Here is an 18,637-nt window from a genome sequence, read left to right as displayed (position 1 = left end):
TCAATATGTAATGCCTACATTTCAAACTTTTTAATATCATAAATAAAAGAAATCAGTAGTCATCTGATGTTAAAAAAATGTAGGTGATTCAAACAGACCATGTATAAAGGCCTCCAAGTTGTTATGTAGAAGAGTGATTTTTTTAATGCCCTAATTTCTTCCTTATAAGCTATATGCAAACTGGTGATAACTTTTATCTTGTTTTAGCTTTTTAATTAATAAAAAGATTTGATAGGTTTGTTTGTTTTGTTTAGGGTTTGTCTTGTTGGTTGATTGGTTTTGCTTGCTTTTGAAACAGGGTTTCTCAGGAGAGCTTTGGCTCTCCTGGAACTTACTTTTTAGACCAGGATGACTGTAATGCAGATATGCTTGTCTGTCTCTACCTCCTACATGCTGGGATTAAAGGCATTCACTACCACACCCAGATAGCCATTTTATTTCATTTTTAAGACAGTCAAATACATTTAGAAGCCTTTGATATACAGATCTTTGTTTTTGAATTCTCCAACAAGGTTCAATTATTGTTTGAGAGCTCATCCAAACAGACATTTAGCTTCTGACCCAGGAAGTATTAAAGCTTAGATCCAGATCATTTTCTGAAGCCCCTGAGCAGCTCATGATGGAAGTCTGTTATGTCTCCCTCTGGCTCACACACAGCATCTGAGGCTCAAGTGTATACAGAGCAATGTGGGAAGACCGTCCTTCATCTCAGAATCCTCATCACTCACACAGTCTGTTTTCCTTCCTGGATATAGCTAAGACAACAATGCGGTATGAGGAATTTTAGTAGCTATTTTGGTCATTTAATATCTTTTAAGTTTCTAAAGTTGTTTTAATAAAGATAACTACAACAAAGTGTACTGTTAGCATAGATCCATACAATTGTTGTAATTTTGATTGTTTTTAATATAATGCCCACTTTTATCTCCCCTTGTGTGTCTCTCCTCTCTTGTAACTTACTCTCCAAGTAGTCCCCTGTCCACTTCCATGTCAAATGTATCTGTCTAGTCTGCTCTCCTGCTTTTTTAAACATATACTTATTTATGTATCCTAGGTATATGTGTGCTTTTTCTGCATTTACAACTGTACACCAGAAGACAATATCAAATAGTTGTGAGCTACCATGTGGTTGCTGGGAATTGAACTCAGGACCTTTGGAAAAGCAGTGAGTGCTCTTAACCACTGAGCCATTTCTCCATCCCTCTCCTGCCTTCTTTAAAACTTCTTTTTGCCTCTTATAATTCCCTTTTTAATTAGCCATATGTATTTATAAAACGTAGACATTAGAACTCACATACTTAACATTTGTCCCTGAGTCAGGATTATTTTACTTAACATATCCAAATTTATCTAATTTCTTCAAATTTCTTGACTTTATTTTTCTTCATGGCCACATAAAATTCTACTGTGTGCATGTGCCATAATTTTGTCCATTATGCATTGATGGCATCTAGGCTGATTTCATTCCCTTGCTATTGTGAACAGCTCACAATAAACATGTGTGCAAACATCTCTGTGGTCTGATACAGAGTGGTATAACTAAGTCACACAATGGCTTTACCTTTCCTTTTACAAGAAAGCTCCATAGTGATTTCTGAGTTGGGCTGAACAGTTTACATTCCCACCAACAGTGGCTATGGGTTCTTCTTTTCCTACATCCTCACCAGCTCATCAGTTTATCAGTTTCCCTGATGACAGCCATTTTGACTGGCATCAGATGGAATCTCAAAGTAGCTTTTAATTTGCATTTCTTCAATGGCTATGGGTGTTTTAAAAAAAAAAAACTTCTAAAAATATTGATTGCCCATTTGTGTTTCTTGTTTTGAAAACATACTGGTTTGTTAGCCCTCTAATTGATTGGCAGTTGGAGCTTTTGCAATTTAACCTTTTTTTTTCTATAATCTGGATATGAACTTCATTTCTGAACTGAAGCTGGCGAAACTCCTGCTGATGGCTCACTGTGGAGAAGCTTTTTTAATGTCATGCAATCTCATTTATCAATTCTTGGGATTATTTCCTAAACTACTGGAATCAGGAAAATTTGCCAAATCCTGCATGTTAAAGTATTTTCCCTGTGATTGCCTTTAACAATTTCAACATTACAAGTTTTAAATTAAAGCCTTTCATCCATTTTGAATTCATCTTTGCATAGGGTAAGAGATATGGATTTAATTTCATTTTTCTGTAGGTGGATATCCACTGTTTGCCAGCACCAGCTATTGCACATGCCACCTTGTTTCTAGTGTGTAATTTGAAACTTTTCTCAGGGGCTATGGGGACACGGCTGTGTATGCTTCTTTCTGGGTCCATTATTACTCTTTGTTGATAGGTATGTCTGTTTTGCGTCAGTACTGTGCTGTCTCCTAATATGGGGCTTTGTAGTATCATTTAAGGTCGAATAATATTTTTCCAGCTCAGTTTTTGTTTTGCTTGATTTGGGCTTTTGTTTATTTATTTGTTGTTGAGTGTATTTTTCTTTTTCCTGCTTTGGATTGCTTTACTATCCTTTGTGTTTCCATATGATTTCTTAAAATATTTTACCTGTTCTGTGAAGAATGTCACTGAAATTTTGATAAATATTTCATTGACTCTCCAAATTGCTTTTGATAATACAGACTTTACTGCATTGTTGATTTTTCCCAGTCCATAACCATTGGAAGTTTTCCTTTGTCTAGTGTCTTCTGCTTGTTTTTTTCCAAGTGTCTTAAAGATTTCAATGCAGGAGTCCGTTACCTTCTTCTTTGGGTTTATTCCTAGGTGTTTTAACTTCTTTGAAGTTCTTGTCAGTGGGAATTGCTTTCTTGGCAACTTTGTTGTTGCTATATAGAAAAGCTATTGATTTTGTAAACTGTGACTTTATGAGTTCATCAGATCTGCACATTTTCTATAAGGACATGAGAATACTGGTAGAATGTTTGTCTTCCATGAACCATGTTCTGAGATCAAGACTCACCACTGCATAAATCAGGCACGGGGGCCCATCCATTGTTTGCTATCGTCCCCTTTCCCTTTGAGCCTCATCCAGCTTTTACTTGCGATCCGTATCCCAGACCTTTGCTTTTCAGCTCTCAGGGATGCTCCTATGAGCAGTTCACTGGCAGTTCAGCCAGTGCTAGTCAAGACATTACGGCAGCATGCTAGCTGGGCCTTCTTGCTGAGTTTTCTGCCCAGTCAACTTTAAGTTCTTTCTCAGAAAAACAAACAAAATCCCAATACAACAACAAAATCCAGAAAGCCTAGAAATAAAATACAAATCACCCCCCCAAAAAAATAAATAAAACAAAAAACAACCACCAAACTGTAACTAATTAACCCCAGTGTCATTCCATTGGAGAAAACTGATTTTCCCTCTCCCAATAGGAATGAACAGTTCCATTGTTAACCTTTACCCTCAGTCATAACGCTCATTTTTAAAAATGTAACAAAATAAAATATAACAAGATTTAAAAGAAAAGGACTATCACATTGAAGTTGGACAAGACAGATCAACAGAAGGAATAGAGCCCCAGAGAGGGCACAGAGCCAAAGACCCAATCGTTCGCACACTCAAGAATCCTATAAAAACACTAAACTGGAAGCCATAATATAAGCACAGAGGACCTGGGGGCAACCCATACCGGCCTTGTGCATGCTGCTTCAATCTCTGTGATTTCATACGAGCCTTGCTAGTATTGATTTAGAGGGCCTTGTTTTCTTGGTGTCCTTCATCTTCTTCTTCTGCCTCTTTATCCACAAGGTTACCTGAGCACAGCAGGAAGGGATTTGATAGAGAAATTCCAGTTAGGGCTGAGTGTTCCAAGGTCTCTTACTCTCTGTGCAATGTCTGGTTGAGGGTCTCTATATTTGTTCCCATCTGCTGAATGAGGAAGCTTCTCCAGTGATGATTGAACAAAGCACAGATCTATGAGTGTGGCAGAGTATCATTAGTCATTTCTTTGCTATAGTTTTTTTTTTTTCTAACTAGTATTGTTTGAATCTGCCCTAGGTCTCTGAGCTATCTAGTTATAAAGATTCTTGATCACCCAAGCAATGTCCAGTATGGATTCTATCTTGAGAAGTTGGCTTATAGTCAGATCAGATTTTGGTTGGTCACTCCCACAAGCTTTGCGCCACCCTTGCCTTAGCATATCTTGTAGACAGTACACCATTGTAGGTAAAGGGTTTGTGGTTGTCTTTTAATAGCATGCAGAAGACCTGTAACAAAGATGCTGGAACATAAGGTAAAGACTCTATGTAAACAACATCTTGACATCTCCATGTTCAATGAGTTATATAGGTGTTGTCTTTAGGAATGGGACCTTCCTGTCTGCTTGTGGAGAACAGCTCTTGGCAACAGCTTGGGTTGTTTGGAGATTCCCATGGGGCTTCTTTGGCCAACAACTCAATTAGATACAATCCAAACTCTGAACTGGGTGCTTCATTTACTGAGAAGTGATCGCCAGTTGTGTCTCTGTCTCCCCCGTTATTTGGTGATTTTATTTAAATCATCCTCATATATGCATATATTTTGTGAGGTTTCCAAACTTTCACTTCAATGGTCCATAATTTTAGCTGTCTCTCACCATATTTCCTCCCACTATTCTCTCTGTGCCCCTGATCCTCTCATTACAATCCCCCCATACATTCATAATATCTATTCTATTTCACTTTCCAAATGATAGCTATCTGTTATCTCTAGTTCCTTATGCTATACCTGCCATCTATGGTTCTATGGATTGTAACTTGGTTATCATTCATTGACTTAATAAGCAATATTCACATACGCATGTTACATACCACATTTGTTTTTCTGGGTCTTGGATACCTCATTCATTATGATTTTTTTCTGGTTTGATCCATTTGCCTGCAAATCTTATGATGTCATTTATAATGGCTAAGTAATACTCCATTGTGTAAATGTGCCACATTTTCTTTATCCATTCTTTTGTTGTGGAGAATCTAAATTTTTTCTAATTTCTAGATGTTATAAATAGAGCAGCAATGGATATGATTGAGCAACTGTGTTTGTAGTAGAGTGAAGCATCATTTGGGTATATGCCCAATAATTATATAGCTGGATCTTGAGGCAGATCCATTCCCAGCTCCCTGAGGAACTACCATGCTGATATTCATAGTGGTCGTATGAGCTTGCACTCCTACCAGCAATGTATAAGTGTTCCATTTACTCCACATCCTCCCCAGTGTGAGCTGTCACTTGTGGAAAACTGATCTTTTCCAAACAATTCTTATAGATTGAAAGAATCCAGAAAGGTCATTATCCTAGTTTGCTGAGGCTGCTGTAATAAAATACTACAAATCTTAACAAAATTTGTTGAAACAACAGAAGTTAATTCTCTCATTGTTCTAGAGGCTGAAGGTCAGAGATGAAAGCATTGATGGTGTTGGTTTCTCCCAAGGCATCTCTATGGAGTCATGATATCCATTATGCCCATGTGTCCTCACAGGGGTCTTTTCTGTACATGGAATTCAAGATGTCTGTTACTTTGCTTAGAAGTACAGCAGTCATACTGAACCAGGGCCCCACACTCAGAAACCTCTTTACAAATTACCTCCTTAAAATTCTTTCTTTAAATGCAGTCACACTGGATGTTAGTGCCTGAACCTATGAGTGCAGCTAGTGTGCAAGCACACATACATGTAATGTGTAATATGTCAGGTTCCTTCTAGATACAGAGAGTAATAATAGAAAGTTTCTCTTTTCATGAAGTTTTCATTACATGAGAAACATGGAAAGTAATAAATACAAACACTATACAAATAATGTAAAGAATGGTAGGGTGCACAAAGAGTGACCAGTTAGGGAAAGGAATGTGCTAAGTTAGTTTGAGAGAGCAAGAGATGATCTGTCAGAAGAGGTGAGACCAAAATGAAAATAAGTGACCTTTACTATGTTACTAACCTGTGCTTAAAAAAAAAAAAAAAAAAAAAAAAAAAAAAAAAAAAAAAAAAAAAAAAAAAGTATGCTTAAATTTGTGCTGAGAAGTCATGTGGGTATCTCTATCAGGACATGGACACATCCTCTCAGGCTACTGGGTAAATCTGAGGGCTCAGTGAAATTATCATGGATAGCCCCTGGGGAGATGATGATTTAAGCATTAAGTATTTAAGTTCCTTTGGGCCATGGCCTCCCAGATGCATCTTCTACGGACTGTTTTACCCACTCACACTCAAAATGCAGTGAGAAACAGAACTTGAAGAACCTTCAAGTCTTCTGATTTCCCTTGCCTTTTAGTATGTAGTTAAATGACTTTGCACCTCCATATGTTTTAATATTTTTATTATTTCTTTGAGAATGTTATACTATGTGTTTTGTTCCAATCCCCATTTCTCCTCTTAACTCCTTCACCCCATGTCCCTACCTCCTCCCAACTTTGTGGTGTGGTGTGTGTGTGTGTGTGTGTGTGTGTGTGTGTGTCCAATGAACTCCAATTTGTGCTGTTCATATACTTATTGTGGAAGAGTGTAGAACTTAGTTGATCTACCAAGAGCTACACCCTTAAAGAAAATTGCTCGCTTAGGTAGCACATATACTAAAATTGGAAGAAAACTGACTTGCTCTCTTTCAGAAGCAGTCAACTGTTGTCAGCCAGTGGTTGGGGCTCATAAACTCATTCTTGTCCCATGCTAACATGTTAACTGACTTGATCTCATGCAAGTCTTGTGCAGACGAACACCACTGTGCAGTGGCCCTGTCATGTCCAGAAGACACTGTCTCCCTCCCATCCTCCCTGATGTCTGGCTCCTACCATCTTTTCTTTCTCTTTCCCACTATGGTCCCTGAGCCTTAGAAACCACCTCCCAACTTTCTAAAGGGAAATTAAACAGTAGAAGCAGGGCAGGGGGGGGTCCTTACTCTCAACACTTCAGTTGAATTCAGTTCACACTGTTCTCACTACCTTCTTTAAATGTGTTTTTGATGTTCTGTATAGAACCAGATACTGACTACAGATGATGAGATTTATGTGTCCACATATGCTTAAAAATAGTTGAGCATTTTTTCATAATCTTTCCTATAGGATTCAGTATATTATTTTGTGTGTGTTTGATTTACTATAAATGCTTTATAAAAACTGATTAAAATAATAGTGTCTTTTTTATCTATGGTTTATCTGGAGTCCATAATTTAAAAAAAAAATACTTAAAGAAAGCCATGTCTTCCAGCTTACTCTTCTCTGCACTACATGATCTGCCACAAAAGGGTATAATGGATTTTGACACCAACAAATAGAAATGACAATTGCATCAGTTAAGAACATAACCTCATGCACTCTCTATATAAAATATAGAAAACTCTTTTAAACTTTGAAGCTATGATTTAAGCTATTATATGCTGTCAACATAATGTATCCAACAGTAAAATAATTTTAGGTTTACAAACTTCCCCCAAGGTTACCTTCAAAAATAAGAGCTGTAAAACTTCAAGAAAATGTTTTCATTCAATACAGGGCAAACAATTTCTGAGTAGTCTCTCTCTCTCTCTCTCTCTCTCTCTCTCTCTCTCTCTCTCTCTCTCCTCTTTAGGACTTAAGTTCTGTCTTATTTTAAACATATATGTTGGACAGAGACTTTTCAAGCCACCACACCATGCTTCTGCTCTCATTGTCAGTGGCTCCTAATTATGTGTGGTTATATTTCATGCATCTTGTTATATACTCACAAACAAATTATTATCAGTATACCATATATTTTTATCTTGTGAGTTGGTTAAATGGATGAGAAGGGAAACACTTAGAGAGTTAGGAAATTCTAATGAATTATGTAGCTGGCTCCAGATGTGGACCTGGGTATCCTTGATTCTGAACCTATAGATGGTTCCCATTGCCTAGTGCTATCAACCCCACTAGCAATGTCAGCATCTAAAATCACAGCTGAACATGATGTGAGTATTCTTGACAGAGACAATGGGAAAAGAATAGCTCTAGGGTCTGTTTCAGTGAATTCTGGGACACAGCTACTCCACATTCCATTAACAACATAGTCCTCTGGAATTCAGAGAGATTGGCAATCCTTTGACTAGTCTCCTGATTATGATTGGTGATGATGTTAATAAGTTACAAGTTGTGAAAAGGGAGAAACAAAATGCCACAGATAGCCATTCATTATAAAATATGTAAAATAGAAACTTGGATAATTATTATCCACCTATACATTATTTTAAGTGATTTTTTCTGTTTGAACCTATTGCAGAATGAATACCTAAATGAAGATGTAGATGCCAGAGTTATTGAATATGAAGACAACCGGCCCCTCTTGGACATGTTTCTACAGAAGCCCATGGGCTTATTGTCCCTGCTTGATGAGGAAAGCAGATTTCCCAAGGCCACTGACCAGACTCTCATAGGTGAGTATTAAGCCTGAAATGATTATATGGCCTTTGGTGGCCCCAGAAAAGTTGCAATGATCTTGAATTCTCTTAAATCATTTGGGAGAAAACAGCTGTCACAAAGCCTGAAGTAGCTGGTTTTCAAGAAGTAATTTTGGACCAAATACTTTGACCAATAAGTGTTTATAATAGGGTAATATTTTTAACGATGAATTAAACAACATTGGAGATTGGATGTCTGTTTCCTTTATGGTAGAAACCCAAATGCTAGATCTTGGATCATAAATCACCATAAAAATTATCCAACACCAAGTTAGAAGTTGGGGGCAGAGCAGGGCAGTGGTGAAGCACGCCTTTAATCCCAGCACTTGGGAGACAGAAGCAGAGGGATTCCTGAGTTCAAGGCCAGCCTGGTCTACAGAGTGAGTTTCAGGACAGCCAGGGCTACACAGAGAAACCCTGTCTCGAAAAGAAGGAGGAAGAGGAGGAGGAGGAGGAGGAGGAGGAGGAGGAGGAAGAAGAAGAAGAAGAAGAAGAAGAAGAAGAAGAAGAAGAAGAAGAAGAAGAAGAAGAAGAAGAAGAAGAAGAAGGAAGAAGAAGAAGAAGGAAGAAGAAGAAGAAGAAGAAGAAGAAGAAGAAGAAGAAGAAGAAGAAGAAGAAGAAGAAGAAGAAGAAGGAAGAAGAAGAAGAAGGAAGAAGAAGAAGAAGAAGAAGAAGAAGAAGAAGAAGAAGAAGAAGAAGAAGAAGAAGAAGAAGAAGGAAGAAGAAGAAGAAGAAGAAGAAGAAGAAGAAGAAGAAGAAGAAGAAGAAGAAGAAGAAGAAGGAAGAAGAAGAAGAAGGACGAAGAAGACGAAGAAGAAGACGAATAAGAAGAAGAAGACGAAGAAGAAGAAGAAGAAGAAGAAGAAGAAGAAAGATCACGAAGAAGAAGAAAGAAGAAGAAGAAGAAAGAAGAAGAAGGAGAATAAGCTGGGGGCAGAATAAAGAGACAGCCCTGGGGTGTTAAAAGAAGTAATAAGCAGAAAGAGAAAAATAGTACCATGAACAAAAATTTTACTCATGTTGTTGTGTGTGTATGTGTGTGTGAGTCTGTATATGTGTATGTTTATGTTTGTGAGTAAGTGTGTGTATGTGTAAGTGTGTGTAGAGGTGTGTGTGTGTGTATGTGTGTATGTATATGTATGTGTGAGTGTGTGTAGGTGTGTGTGTAGGTGTGTGTATAGGTGTGTGTAGGTGTATGTGTAGGTATGTGTAGGTGTGTGCTATGTGTGTGAGTGTGAGAGCATGTGGGAATGAATCCAGAGGTCAACTTCAGATGCATTCCTCTACTGCTATCTGTCTCATTTTTTGAGGCAGGATCTCTCACTAAATCTGAGCCGCTATTTCAGATATACTGGCTGACCATTAAGCCTCTGGTTCTGCCTATCTCCACATTTGTTCCCAGTACTAGGATTATAGGTATGCATCCCCACAAGAGAGCTCTAGGAAGCAGATCTCAGGTCCTTGGTACTTTGCTCACTGAATCATCTCTCAAGCCCCCACAAAAAAAAGAAAATTTTATATCAATGTATCTAATTTATGCAGATTTAGGATATTAGTGACAAAGGGAGACTATCACAATCAAAAGAAAATTGTCCCAGGGTGAGGACATAGCTCAGCTAGTAAAAAGTGCACTTAATTTGTGTACAGAAGAGTTCTCTAGAGGAAGAGAACCTATGGATGAATTACATCACAAGAGGTGTGTTAGATTGGCCGGCATGACATAGCATGAGCAATTCAACAGTGGCTGTCTATATGCTGGAGAGACTCAGTCCACAAGGATGGAAACCTCAGCAGCTCTAATCTAGCACTAAAGCCCCTGGAAGATTTCCAGAGGGTCACTGACCTCTTGCTCATGTTAGAAAGCCAGAAGAAGCTATTGTCCCAGAGGAGGATAGCAGCAACACCGAAGGGAGAGATGGGTTCAAGAGCAAGAGGTAAAAGAAGACAAGCAGACAGCTTGCTTCTCCTTCAGACCTTTTTATATCAGGGTCACAGCCAGAAAGCCCTACACACTCTAGGGGAGGGTTTTCTCACCTAAATTTATCCTTCCAGGAAATGTTCTTGCCCACAGGCCTTTTAGTTGATTCTAGAGCTAATCAAAGTGGCCATCAAGATTAAACATCACACCAGCATGCACAAAGCTCTGGGATTGACGACTCATGCTTTGTAAACTGGGTTTGATGGTGCTTGCTTCTAATCCCAGCAGCTAGGAGGTGGAGGCTAAAGGATCAGATGTTCAAGGTTATTCTTGTCTACATTGCAGGGATACATGAGACCCTCTCTCAGAAAGAAAGTACTTAAAATGACAATGTCCAACTTATAATAGAAAAGAAAAGAGGTCATTTTAATGTGGAACACCTTATTCCCCGCTTGTGGGATATTCACAATGTACATGCAAGTACTTAAAGAAAGTGTAGATTCATTTCTTCCTCACTTACTTTTGGTAAATGTGGCATTGCTTTCCCCTGACATCATGGTTGTTTTGTCCCTTGGACATCAAACAGATAAAGGAAAAAAATCTCAGCATCATGGGGAAAATAATTTCACAGCAAGTGTTTGGATGTGTTAAAATTCTGATAGAAATTTGGCTGCCTTTACAAACCCATTGTGCCTTTATGTGTTGTGTGTATTTTTGCCTACACTGCTTTGAGTTCTGGCTGGTAGCACACTTAAACCTGCCCAGGAACTATCTCATATCCACGAATAGAAAACACATGTGCTCTCTCTCTCTCTCTCGCACACACACACACACACACACACACACCATTTATTCTCAAATGCCTTGGCTAACTCAATGACTGAGCACTCCTAAATCTCCCCCTGCCACCCCAGGCTTGTTGGCTTTATCTTCTCCACTACTGCATCCCCTTGTCCTCTCTCTCCCAGTCTCTCCCTATACTCATACTCCTGCCTGCACAACTCTATTGGCAACTTTATTGATGGATCAAAAACCAATTGAGGGCAAGGACCTTCAGAGTCAGTAAACAGATTCCTGATCAAAGCATCAGAACCACTGTCTACATTTATGAACCCAATCAAATAGACAGGAAAGCCAAGCCACCAGGGCTTTAGGGTCAGAGCTGGCATCATAGTGTGGCACTCACACTGAGAGCATCAGCAGTACCTGAAGTTAGTGAATTTATGGCTCCCTCCCCAGATCTATCAAGTGCTGCACTCACAGGGTGAGGCCAAATACCCTGCACCTATACAGATATTTCAGGTGACTCTGTCCCATGCTGACATTTGAAACCTACTCTAAACCCATGATATAATGATAAACATTTGTTTGAGAATTTTGCTTTCTCATTAATATTCCAAAACTTCATGAATTTACTATATTAAAATGTCTCTGCTCATCATGCATTGTGTGGGAAAAAATAACTTCTGACCATCAATTTTACTTGAGAATCTCCTGTATGCCTAATATTGGAGTTCAATTTTCTTCCACAGAAAAGTTTGAAGACAACCTGAAGTCACAGTACTTCTGGAGACCCAAAAGAATGGAGCTCAGTTTTGGCATTCACCACTATGCAGGAAAAGTAAGGACTTGCAAGAACTGTGATGTCTCTCCACCATTCTACCAATGGTATCAGAAGAGCTGACCTTAAACTATTGGGAGATAGTTCTAATGAGGCGGCCATATCCAACCTCTATCTGGTTCTAGTTCTCCTGTCAGCCTGTGTCTTCCTGATCATTTGGTCTGATGGCAATGACTAGCTGGCAGTGATTAACTATATTTTACTCTGATTCACAATAGTTTGGGGCATTTTCCAGAACTGTCTCTTACCTTTGGTCCAAGAATGGGACTGGGGACAGTCACTCCCTCTCTATCACTCTTCTCTCTCTCTCTCTCTCTCTCTCTCTCTCTCTCTCTCTCTCTCTCTCTCTCTCTCTCTATCTCACTTTCTTTCTCCATCTCTCCCCTTTTTTTTCCTCTCCCTCCTTCTCCCTCTTTTTCTCTCCTCCTCTTTCTCCTCATCTGTATTCTTTCAGCCAATGCTCTAAATGAGAAAGACAGAAAGAGGGAGAAAGAAAGGGAAAGAAAGAGAGAGAATGCTAAGAGAAGTCAGTTAGTAGTGCAGCCTCAAATGTGTGCAGCTGACTAATGGATGGTGAAGACTTTAAAGAAGCATTCATACATTTGTTGAAACACAGCTGCATGCCTGTCAAACCTCAAATATGTTGTCTTACACCCAGATGACACTTTCTCCTCTGACCAAGACAGCTTAGTCAGTCAACAGGGTCTCAAGGAAGATAGTAAGGATTAAAAAAAAAAAAAAAAAAAAAAAAACGATTAGACAATATTATAACATGAGTTCAGCCAGTGCTGAGGCTGAAGCAGGTTTATTTTTTTCCAGTCTGCTTTTATAACATTTTAAGTACATGCAAATAATAGGGTCAGTTCTAAGTCAAGGAAGAAACAAGGCAATAAACAAAGTCCAGTAGCATTCCTGGACTTATCTTGAGCCTACTTCCTTGTCCTAGCCCAAAGTCAAGGTTGCCACAAAAGCTCTCCACACTCCTCCATAGAGAATAATGGGCCATCCCCTCAGAACTGTGCCATAATTGTTGAGATATATAGATTAAAATCAAGAAAGAATGTATAATACAAAAAAATCATTGACAAATAAACTAATTGAGAAGGCCTATATTTTTGTTCATTTGGCCACTTCTGTGGGCCAGGGAATGTCCCAGTGACCTTTGTCATTAACAATATATCACTTAAGTTGAGGGGCTGGAGAGATGGTTTAGTGGTTAAGAACAGTGGCTGCTCTTCCAGAGGACCAGAGGGTTTCCAGCACACACATGGAAGCTAACAACTGTCTGTAACTCCAATTCCAGAGGATGTGATGCCCTCTTCTTGCATTAGTGGACACTGTGTAAAATGGTGCATGTGCATACATGCAGGCAAAACACACATATACCTATCTTTTCAATTTTTTAAGAACTATATATACCTTAAGGCATTCTCATTATGTAACCTTCCATGATTCTTACTTAGTTAAGTTTGACATGCCAAAAAAAAAGGCTGCTTTAACTGTCACTGAAGAGTTGCCTATGATCATTTTACCCAGTCGTTTTTAATAAGTGTATTATTTGGTTTATAACAAAAATACTGGCTGAATGCCCCAAAAGGAGAAATTTATTGTTGCTGTTCTAGAAACTGAAAGTGTGAGTCCAAGGTACCCTGAGTAAATTGTTATCTAATGAAGCCCTTCTTCTGGCTTGTAGACAGATGTCATCTCACCCAATCTTCTTATGGTCTGTTCTCTGTGTGACTACTACAGACATCTTTAACACAAGTTCTGGATTGACATGATTCAATCCATAACTACACATTTTTATTATCCATCAGAAATCTTTAAAATGTGCTCATAGTTTTAAGGTCTTTAAATTATTTAGAAGTACCAGAAACATACCCCTATATCATCCAGTCTCCAAGTTAGGTAAGACCAATCATGTTGAAGTCGGGAGAGCTGTACCAGTACTCCAGGAAATTAGAAAGGATCTATGCTTCTCACCCCTCCAAGTTAAAAAAATAAATAAAAATTTAAAAAAGAAGCATATCAGATTCACAACATTTCTGATCAAATGGTAAGGAAATGCACACAGAATCTTGTGTGCCTGTTGCTCAGTAAGACTGAGCTTTAATTAAACATTGAGGAAGACAGTGATTGGTTATAATAATCACCATAAAACTGTGTATCAACAGGTCCTCTATAGTGCTAGTGGGTTCTTGGCTAAAAACAGAGACACTCTCCCAACTGATATTGTGTTGCTTTTGAGGTCATCAGAAAACAGTGTAATTCGGCAACTTGTCAACCACCCTCTGACCAAAACAGGTAAGGCAGTTGATGTTTGGAAAAGTTCCTCTAAGCCCCACCAAGTAGTTTCCATTGATGTGATTTATTTGTGACCATAGCCCTCAATATTTTGTGTTTAATTTTCAATTCACTAAATATTCACTTACTCCTAATCTAAGAGAGACTAAAAAAGTGAGGCTTTTATAAAGAAAAATAAAGAAAAAAGCCTCACCAGAAAATACAGAAGAGATAGCTCCCCTCAAGGGGAAACCTTCTGTTTTCAGAAATGGGCAGCTGTACGTGGTCCCGGGTGTTCCCAAGCTCTCTGTGTATTACGTTCATATTATCCTATCGCTTACTCCTCTCCTTACTCACCTCACTTTTATTTATTGTGGGAAAATACCTGGTTCGAGTTCCTCACATTGTAGTTTAAAATATTTCTGTAAACATTTTAGTAGTTTTACTGATGTACAACTGAAATATTTAGCCAATAAAAGTGAATGTTTTCACATATATAAAGACCCCATATATCCATCCCCATAACCAATAGACAGCATATTAAATCATACACATGATCTCCCTCACAGCCCCTGTGATCTCTCCTTCGTCACAATCCTTCTCTGATTGTTCAAACACCATTTGTTGAAAACATTATTCTCCCTCCCTTGAATTCCTTCTATATCCTCAAACATATATGTAGAAGTTTTGTTCCAGACCCTTTGCATGTCATACATATGATCACATTTTATTTAAATACTTAACTAAGTCAGCTTTATTTAACTATTGAAACCACAGAATATTGATAGAATAGCACCCCAGTGAAGAACGGTAGCTATGATTCAAAGCTAAGTCTTACTGGCTTTTACAACCGTCACTGTTTCACTGTCCTGAATTGTACACAGCACACACGGGAATGCTAAGACTGAATGTTCATATTGACTTCACTCACGTTTGATTTGTTAAAAGCACTTCATGTGACTTTAGAGCTCACTGTGAAGCCCAGCTTAAATTAGAGAAAAGACCTCAGAAAGTGCTTAACACACACACTCACATGCAATTTAAAACACACATACACACACACACAGACAACTCACATGCAAAGTGAGTTCACCCTTCATTGTGATCTGCCCATCTTTTCTCATAACTGAGAGGAAAGCTATCAGTCACCACTACCTTTCCCATTGTGTCAAGCGAGGAGGTTGGGTTTTTCTTTCTTTTTCTGAATTTGGGATTTGTGGTAGCTGGGCATGGTGGTACATGTCTGTGCTGGTGGAAGTCAGCAGGCTGAAGCAGGACTATGAGGTCATTCTGGACTATATAGCAGGATCCTCTCAAAAAAGATAAAGAGGAAGAGGAACAGGAAGGGGAGGAGGGAGAAGAGGAGGATACAAAACCAAAAACAAGAAAAGATTTATTATAGCCTGTCTATGGAGGCACATGCCTTTAATCCTATCTCTCAGAAGATAGAGGAAGGCAAATCTCTGTGAAGTTGAAGTCAACCTGGTCTACAAAGTGAGGTCCAGGAGAGCCAGGGCTACACAGAGAAAACCTGTCTGGAAAAACAAACAAACAAAATTACTATTTTCACATAATATCCTTTATCCTTATTTAAATAAATAAGTAACCAAGCTTCTGAGTCTTAATATGCTTAGAATACTTTAAATAAATAGAAAAATTGTCTTGCCACTAAGGATTCTAAAAGACAAATTAATGTTATCTACATTCCCATAGGTAATCTGCCACTTTCTAAAACTAAAAATATAATAAACTATCAGATGCAGAATTCAGAAAAATCCACAAATCTGACCAAGGTAAGATTATGCACCTCCCTTTGGTGATGCTTCTGTGCCCCTGAGAGCAAGCGTCTCTTTCCACCCCTTTGCTTTTTCTTCTCAATTAGCAGATGTGTACATTGTGATTACTTTACTGACTGCAGCTAAAACACCATGCCTTTCAGATATACTCCTAACTTTTCTTCATCTTCAAATGTTATACAATTGCCAAATAAAAATGTGCATGTGGCCGAGGTCAGAAATATTCGTGTTCTGCACAAGACAAGTCTACACACCAATGAGGCTAAACCAGCAGCTCTTAAAGTACAAATAGCAGCAACATGTGTGGATTTTTTGCATTTAACACCTAAACTAAGATAAATTGATGGAAAATACCACCTAGTTCTTGTAGATCACAATCTGCAAAAGATAAGGCCTTACTGTTTTCTTTGATCTCCTTAGGGTGAAACTAGAGACATTACGCATCATGCCTGTGAAACCACCAACGTGAAAACACAAACCGTCTCATCATATTTTAGAGTAAGATGTTAAACTATGATACATTGTATTTAAAGTTCATTCTAAATGAGTTAGACATAAAAAGTGTAACTGGCAAAAGAATGTTTATCATACCCATTAACTGCAATGAATACGGGATATGTTAGCAAATAGTTTCATTTGTGGATAGGTTTATTTTGTTATTTCTCCTATGAAGTAATGAACCCCTTGAAAATTGTAATGGAATTCTATAATTTCATTAAACTTTTTCCTTATGAACTGGATATGACAGCACTCACCTTTAATCCCAGCAGGGGCTTGCAGATCTCTGTTAAATTCAAAGCCAGCCTGGTTTACACAGCAAGTTCCAGGACTGCCATGACCACATAAGTAAGACCCTGTCTGAGAGAGAGAGAGAGAGAGAGAGAGAGAGAGAGAGAGAGAGAGAGAGAGAGAGAGAGAGAGAGGCAGAGACAGAGGCAGAGACAGAGACAGAGACAGAGACAGAGACAGAGACAGAGACAGAGACAGAGACAGAGAAGGGTGCATCTCATTCATCCCAGCATTCAGGAGGCAGAGGCTGGCAGATCTCTGTGAGGTCAAGGATAGCCTGGTCTACATAGTGAGTTCTAGGATAGCCAGGGCTACATAGTGGTACCCTGTCATGAAAGATAGAAAGATGATAGATAGATAGATAGATAGATAGATAGATAGATAGATAGATAGATGTGTCTGTGCATCCAAATGCATTCCCACTAGAATAAAAATAAAAAATTTTAAAAGGAGGACTTTTAATTCAGTGCCCTTTAATGGTTTGGGGATAGACAGATGGGGCAAGGTTGAGCATGGCTCTCCAGCCCATATTCCTTGAACAAGCACAAGCCAATACCTTCAGCAGGAGGAGAGAGCTCATTATAGGACTGGGGCAAGGAAGAGATCACCAGACACAGTAGCACACCATGGCTTAGGTGACCTTTCTTGGACTTTGTGGGAGAAAAAACAGGAAGGAAGCACTCTCCTTCCTGTGCTCAAGCACCTAGAATAACCACTCTCAATATAATTCTAGCTTCACTTATCTCTTCTGAACCAGCCACCCAGAATGAAGGAGAAAATGCCACCTGAAACCTGGAAATCACTAGTAATGTCACTTAATATTAAAGTCATGGATGCAATTAAATTAAACATACTATTGGTGTCCAGTGAATTTATTCATTTCTGTAATGGAGTCATGAACCACATTTTAAAGTGTCTGAAAACTTGTGCATGCAAGAATATATATATATATATATATATATTCTTATATATATATAAGAATATATATATTCTTATATATATATAAGAATATATATATTCTTATATATATACATATACATTATATATATATATATACATTCCGACAGCACTAAGTCTATAGTAGACACTATCAAATCCTCCTTGAGTATTGCCTGTCACATTTCCATGCTTACAGCCTATGTCCACTGCTAATAAGTCTCGTTATATCATCAACACAGCACATGTGAAGCACTAAACATACTTACAGCCAGAATAGTTTGTTTTAAAGTGAGTTGTTCACTCCGTTATCATACCACTGTTGTTAGCATCAAACACTGTGTGCATGTTAAATCTGAAAAGGTCATGAGATCCTTTTAATCATCAGGCTGAAGTAAAAATTGACAGAGGATAATTCCCCACAGTACATGATACATTCTCGAGCTATTTTTTATTCTGCTGACTGGAATGGAACAAGGGTGACTATGCCTTAGTCCTAAGAAAATCCAAGTGCCTAAATTGCTCAGAAAGCCATCAGCAATTGTCACCTTTGGGTCCCAGTGCCTGACAGATGTTTGCATGACTAAAGGAAGGATGACTCACAGATAATGTAATGAGAGGACTCCAGAGTGGCCGATGCCACTGTTTTGGAGGATGTCATCTGAGCTGGTCCCCTAGAAAAGCACAGGAATGCAGCAGATTTGTCAGTTGTCTAACTTCTGTATTTGGGTTGCACTGGCCCTGGGACTATAGATATTTGCATTTCTAACACTAAAAGCCCAGTTCTCCATGTGGTGTCTATTCTCTCTCTGCCTTACCAGGAAGTTCTGATCCTGTTCCTGGTCTTAGAGATGGATACTTCGCTGAGGTTCCACTTTTAATGGGTTCTGTTAATCCTAATAGGTTATTCTTAAGTGACTGATAATCTG

At 38.6% G+C, this 18,637-nt stretch overlaps 1 protein-coding gene across 1 annotated transcript in view; it reads left to right on the top strand.

The window, feature by feature from the left end:
• Myo3a (myosin IIIA) overlaps window positions 1-18,637 on the top strand; it is a 186,567-nt gene that overhangs the window by 123,559 nt on the left and 44,371 nt on the right. Inside the window, exons 19-23 of the mRNA XM_034510582.2 lie at window positions 8,188-8,341; window positions 11,816-11,904; window positions 14,079-14,208; window positions 15,901-15,980; window positions 16,404-16,481. Of these exons, the coding sequence (XP_034366473.2) occupies window positions 8,188-8,341; window positions 11,816-11,904; window positions 14,079-14,208; window positions 15,901-15,980; window positions 16,404-16,481 (531 nt within the window). The remainder of the gene's footprint in view (window positions 1-8,187; window positions 8,342-11,815; window positions 11,905-14,078; window positions 14,209-15,900; window positions 15,981-16,403; window positions 16,482-18,637) is intronic.

Source organism: Arvicanthis niloticus, chromosome 8 (genome assembly GCF_011762505.2).
Source record: "Arvicanthis niloticus isolate mArvNil1 chromosome 8, mArvNil1.pat.X, whole genome shotgun sequence".
Lineage (NCBI taxonomy): Eukaryota > Metazoa > Chordata > Mammalia > Rodentia > Muridae > Arvicanthis > Arvicanthis niloticus.
This window is presented reverse-complemented; position numbering and strand designations above follow the sequence as displayed.